This window comes from Nicotiana sylvestris, chromosome 4, assembly GCF_000393655.2.
Source record: "Nicotiana sylvestris chromosome 4, ASM39365v2, whole genome shotgun sequence".
Lineage (NCBI taxonomy): Eukaryota > Viridiplantae > Streptophyta > Magnoliopsida > Solanales > Solanaceae > Nicotiana > Nicotiana sylvestris.
Window position 1 is genome coordinate 172,589,681 of NC_091060.1, and position 6,000 is coordinate 172,595,680.

General features: G+C 42.8%; 1 protein-coding gene across 1 annotated transcript; it reads right to left on the bottom strand.

Moving 5' to 3' along the window:
* Positions 1-1,511: 1,511 nt before the first annotated feature.
* LOC138890528 (uncharacterized) lies at positions 1,512-4,413 on the bottom strand. The gene is made up of 4 exons (XM_070173922.1): positions 4,056-4,413; positions 3,907-3,969; positions 3,549-3,798; positions 1,512-1,896 (listed from the first exon to the last, which is right to left on the bottom strand). Exons 1-4 carry the CDS (start codon positions 4,411-4,413, stop codon positions 1,512-1,514), a joined length of 1,056 nt encoding a protein of 351 aa, XP_070030023.1.
* Positions 4,414-6,000: the final 1,587 nt, after the last annotated feature.

Genomic DNA, 6,000 nt, shown 5'->3' on the forward strand with positions numbered 1-6,000 from the left:
TCTTTAAACACACAATATCAAACCATTACACATTCCTAGGCTAACAAATGAAATAAAAAAAATGGGAAGAAGAAGAGACTCTAGCTACAGGGAATGAAAAACAAGACGAAATTATAATATAAAACAAAGAAAGATGATAAATTGTTACCAGATTGTGATGATGAGATACAATTAATCAGGCTAAGCAAGAATTACTATCAGAAGAGAGAGTGAACAGTAGCTTTTAGGGGTCTGAATGTTAAAATTTTGAAAAGTGTAAGCTGTGAACCTTGGGCTCTATTTATAGAAAAAGGTGAGGGTCCCAGCCTTACCTACCAGTGCGGCCGCACAAAATCGACCGCGGACTGTGCTGGGTTTGTTAAATTGAAGCTTGAGTAGGCAACCTTCACGGACCGCACAAAAGCAGACCACGACTGCGGAGGTCCACCGTGGACCGCACTAAATGGAATGCGACCGTGGTGGCAAACTTCAGAGAGAACCACTTTTTGACCATCGCCAGTGCAGACCGCACAAAGTACAATGCGACCGCACTGGCAAACTTCAGAGACTGTTCAACTTTTTTCAAACTATTTTGCACTGCATCAACTCAATCCCTGCAACATCTCACAATCAATTAGTTCAAAAATCAAACCTACACTACCAAGAAAAACATAGAAAAAAAGACATAGGTTGCCTCCCAAGCAGCGCCTGTTTTAATGTCACGGCATGACACATGTTACAAGCACATCACTTTAGATGGAGAAGTGCCACCACGGGGCTATCATCAAATTTCCCAAGATAATGCTTGACCTGATGCCCATTAACTCTGAAAACCTAACTATTTTTGTTCTTTAGATCAAGAGCACCAAATGGGGTCACAAACACAACTTCAAATGGCCCACTCCACATTGATTTGAGATTTCCCGGAAATAGACGTAATCGGAAATTGAACAAGAGAACCATATGTCCAACCTTGAACTCCTTGCCCCGAGCATATTTGTCATTAAGGTACTTCATTTTGTCCTTGTACAAGGACGAGCTGGAGTAGGCATGGAATCTAAACTCATCGAGCTCATTAAGTTGTTCAACCCGAAGATTTGCCGCAACATCCCATTCTAAGTTCAACTTCCTCTACGCCCACATGGCCTTATGCTCTAATTCCACTGGAAGATGGAAAGCTTTCCCAAACACCAACCGATATGGAGACATACCAATCGGAGTTTTGTAAGCCGTCAAATAAGCCCAAAGAGCGTCATCCAACGTTTTCGACCAATCGGTCCTATTAGCATTGACGGTTTTAGACAAGATACTCTTAATTTCTCTGTTGGAGACTTCCACTTGGCCAGTAGCTTGAGGATGATCGGGGGTCGAAACTTTATGATTGACACCGTACTTGGAAAGCAGCGTGTCAAAAGCCTTGTTGCAAAAGTGAGACCCCCCATCACTAATGATAGCACGAGGAGTGCCAAACCTTGTGAAGATACTCTTTTTCAAGAATGCCACAACACTCTGGGCTTCATTGTTGGGGAAATCTATGGCTTCAACCCACTTTGAGACATAACCACTGCCACGAGAATGTAAGTGTTCCCACAAGAGCTCACAAAAGGACCCATTAAATCGATGCCCCAAACATCAAAAATATCCACTTCTAGAATTGTATTGAGAGGCATCTCATCCCTTTTTGAAATTCCACCCACATATTTGAACAAGGTAGGCCAATAGAACCCAAAACTAAGAACTTTTGAGGCGGTTCTCACCCCACCATTATGTCCACCAAAGAGTGAAGAATGGCAAGCCTCTAAGATACTCAATTGTTCTTCTTTCGGGACACATTTACGAATCACACCATCCATGCAAATCTTGAACAAGTATGGCTCATCCCAATAGAAATCCAAACTATCCCGCTTGAGTTTCTTCCTTTGGTTAGAAGAGAGCTCATACAGGATTATTCCGGTAACGAAATAATTGGCAACATTGGCAAACCATGGCATTCCATTCATTGACACCGCAAGGAGTTGCTCGTTGGGAAATGAGTAATTAATCTCACGGCCGTCACAAGGCCTCCCCTCCTCCTCTAAATGGGACAAGTGGTCCGCCACTTAATTCTCACTACCTTTCTAGTCAACAATTTCTAGATCATACTCTTGAAGAAGTAACACCCATCTCATCAATCTTGCCTTGGAGTCTTTCTTAGTCATCAAATACTTAAGGGTGGCTGATCGGTGTGCACTATAACTTTGTCCCCCAAAAGGTAAGGTCGGAATTTTTCCATAGAGAATACAATAGCCAACAATTCTTTCTCGGTGACTGTGTAGTTTCTTTGAGCCTCATTTATGGTATTGCTTGCGTAATACACCGGATGAAACATCTTGTTGATCCTTTGGCCCAAAACAGCTCCAACCGCAACGTCACTAGCATCATACATGAGCTCGAAAGGCAAGCTCCAATTTGGTGCGGTACTGATGGGGCTATAAGTCAACTTGAGCATAAGAAGCTAGAATGCTTGCATACAATTCTTATCGAACAAGAACTTTGCATATTTCTCTAGCAAGTTTCACAACGGGTGTACCACTTTAGAAAAATACTTTATGAACCTCCGGTAGAACCCCGCGTGCCCAAGGAAACTCCTCACCCCTTTGACAGAAGTAGTGGGAGGGAGCCTAGAAATAACCTCAATCTTGGCCTTATCAACTTCAACTCCTTGCTTCGAGATCTTCTGACCCAACATTATACCTTATTCTACCATAAAATGGCACTTTTCCCAATTGAGAACAAGGTTGGTGTCTTCACATTGGGCCAACACTCTATCCAAGTTTATCAAGCAATCCTCAAAAGAATCCCCAACCACGCTAAAATCATCCATGAAGACCTCCAAGATGTCCTCCACTATGTCGGTGAAAATAGACATCATGCAACGTTGGAAGGTCGGCGGAGCATTACACAATCCAAATGGCATTGTAGAGAAAGCGAATGTGCCATAAGGACATGTAAATGTGGTCTTCTCTTAGTCCTCCGGGGAAATTAGAATTTGATTGTACCCCGAGTAACCATCCAGAAAGCAATAAAAAGCACGCCCCGCAAGACAATCTAGCATTTGGTCAAGGAATGGAAATGGGAAATGATCTTTTCGGGTCACCTTGTTTAGCTTCCGATAATCCATGCATACTCTCCACCTGGTGACTGTGCGAGTAGGAATGAGTTCATTGTTGTCACTGGTCACCACAGTCATACCACCCTTCTTCGGCACACATTGCACCGGAGAAGTCCAAGAACTTTCATAGATAGGATAAACCACACCGACGTCTAACCATTTGATAACCTCTTTCTTTACCACTTCTTGCATTGCCTCATTTAGTCTTCTTTGATTCTCCAAGGAAGGCTTTGCATCCTCCTCCAAGATGATTTAGTGCATGCAAAATGCGGGGCTTATTCCCCGAATATCAGCTAGAGTCTATCCAATTGCCCTTTTCCGCTTTTAAAGAACCGCCAAGGTGGCCTCAACCTGCATGTTAGTAAGGCAAGAAGAAAGAATAACTGGTAAAGCAAAATTTGAACCCAAGAATTCATACCTGAGGTGTGGAGGAAGTGACTTCAACTCCAACAGCGGTGGCTCCTCAATTGATGGCTTTGTTGATGGAATTTTACGATTTTCAAGATCCAAAGATAGCTTCCTCGGCTCATATGAACATGAACCCATACCATGCAATGAATTCACGCACTCCACTCTACTAGCATCATCATTGACATCCATATTAAGAAGCACGACCTCAAAGGGATCTTCAACATGGATCATGGAACTTGTGTCATCCACTATCACAGCTGTGATAATGTTCACAAATGAACACATCTCCGTGCTATTGGGTTTTCTCATTAATTTGCAAACATGGAATACCTACTTCTCATCCCCCACTTGGAAGGTCAACTCACCCACTTCAACATTAACCAATGCCTTTTCCGTGGCTAGGAAAGGTCTACCAAGAATAATCAACACTTCAAAGTCCACCTCACAATTCAATATGATAAAGTCGGCCGACAATATGAATTTGTCCACCCAGACAAGCACACATCAATAATACCCAAAGGTAGCTTCATTGATCTATCCGCCATTTGAAGTCTCATTGAGGTAGGTCGAGGTTGTCCGATTCCCAAAGTCTTGAAGACCGAGTACGTCATCAAATTTATGCTAGCCCCCAAGTCACAAAGGGCCTTGGCAAAATCAGCACTTCCAAAAGTACAAGGGATATTAAAAGCTCCTGGGTCCTTAAGCTTGGTTGCCATTGAATGCACTATGGCACTCACTTGATGAGTCATTTTAATTGTTTCACACTCCATCGACCTCTTCTTTGTTACCAAATCTTTCATGAACTTAGTATACCCCGGCATTTGCTCAAGTGCCTCTACCAAATGCATATTGAATGTGAGTCTCTTCATCATGTTAATGAACTTTTTGAATTGATTGTCACTCTTTTGCTTTTCTAACCGTTGAGGATAAGGTGGAAGTGGCCTAGGCAGAGGTGCCTTGGCCTTTGGTACAACCGGTTCGGCATGTCAATCACGTGTTCCCTAGACGGGTTCACGGCATCTTGAGTCTCTACCTCGGCTTGATCATCAATATCAATCCGCACATCATTGTTCACATTTTTGATTAACCACATCATCAACAATCAAAGGTACATCATCATCCTGCAACTGAGCATCTTCACCCACAACCTGCTTTTGCTTTGAGGCATTCACATCACCGCCTCTCTCACTTCTTATTGTAACCGCCATCATATGATTATTATTCCCACTCTTCGAGTTCACTACCGTATCACTTGGTAGAGCACCCTTTGGATGAGTATTCAATGCTTGAGAGATTTGGCCTAATTGCACCTCCAAGTTCCGGATAGATGTATTATGAGAAGCCAACTGGGCATCGGAATCTTGGTTCTTTGTCATCATTTGCTCAAACATGCTTTCAAGCCTTCCCACATCACATCCGGAAGAACTATGACCTTGAGAAGGGAAAGGGGGTGGATTGCTCTATTGTTGGTACATGGGGGGCCTTTGAAATCTTTGCCCCCGATTTCCTTGGTTCCCGCTATTGTTCCACCCTCCTTGATTTTTGTTGTTGCTCCAATTATTGTTGTTCCCATTCCAATTGCCTTGGTTGTTACCTTGATTACCCCAAATGTTGTTTGGTTTATTGTTGTTCCAATTGCCGCCACCTTGTTGTTGGTTGTTATTATTCCAATTACCGCCTCCATATTGTTGGTTGCCCTAATTTCCTTGGGGACGCCATTGTTGATTTGGAGAGTTGCCTCTATTCCCTTGGTAGTTATTGACATATTGGACATCTTCGCTTTGATCATCATAGCTCTCATTTGAATAACCACCACCATCATTGTTGTCATATTGTTCACAATTACCTTGAGGTTGTTGTCCTCTTTGCCTCCTTTTCAACATAGAAACACCTTCCATTGCATTGACTTGGCACGGGTTTTGGACTTATTGCAATTGCGCCTTTTCCAATTGATTCATAGTTGTGGTAAGCTCAGCAATAGCTTGGCCATGATAGTGCAATTCCTTGTGCAAATGGATGACTGTAGGGTCACCTTGGGGCACTTTCGCTCTACTTTGCCATGATGAAGAAGTCTCGGCCATTTCATCAAGTATGTCACGTGCCTCGTCATAAGAAAGTTTCATAAAATTTCCCCCGACCAATTGGTTCACACTGCATTGATTTGTGGTGTTGATGCCCCGATAAAAGGTTTGTTGAATCATCGCCTCGGTCATATCGTTATTCAGGCACTCTTTCAACATAGTCCTATACCTTTCCCAAATTTCATGTATTGGTTCCGTTGGTCCTTGCTTGAAGGCTAAAATTTAATTCCGAAGAGCTGCCATATGTCTTAGTGAGAAAAATTTCCCAATAAATTTATCCGCTAACTCATCCCAAAGTTGTGATGGAATGGTTGGGGAGCCTTTCTAAATAATCCAATGCTTTACCCCGAAGAGAGAACGGGAAAAGCCTCAATCTCA

What these genes read in the sequence shown, in the direction of transcription:
- LOC138890528 (XM_070173922.1), bottom strand. Translation starts at nt 4,413, where the DNA reads ATGATGAAGAGACTCACATTCAATATGCATTTGGTAGAGGCACTTGAG. An exon ending in ATCAATGAAGCTACCTTTGG is followed by an intron (nt 3,970 to 4,055) that starts GTATTATTGATG and finishes TGGACTTTGAAG; the next exon opens with TGTTGATTATTCTTGGTAGA. An exon ending in ATTGGTTAATGTTGAAGTGG is followed by an intron (nt 3,799 to 3,906) that starts GTGAGTTGACCT and finishes ACATTATCACAG; the next exon opens with CTGTGATAGTGGATGACACA.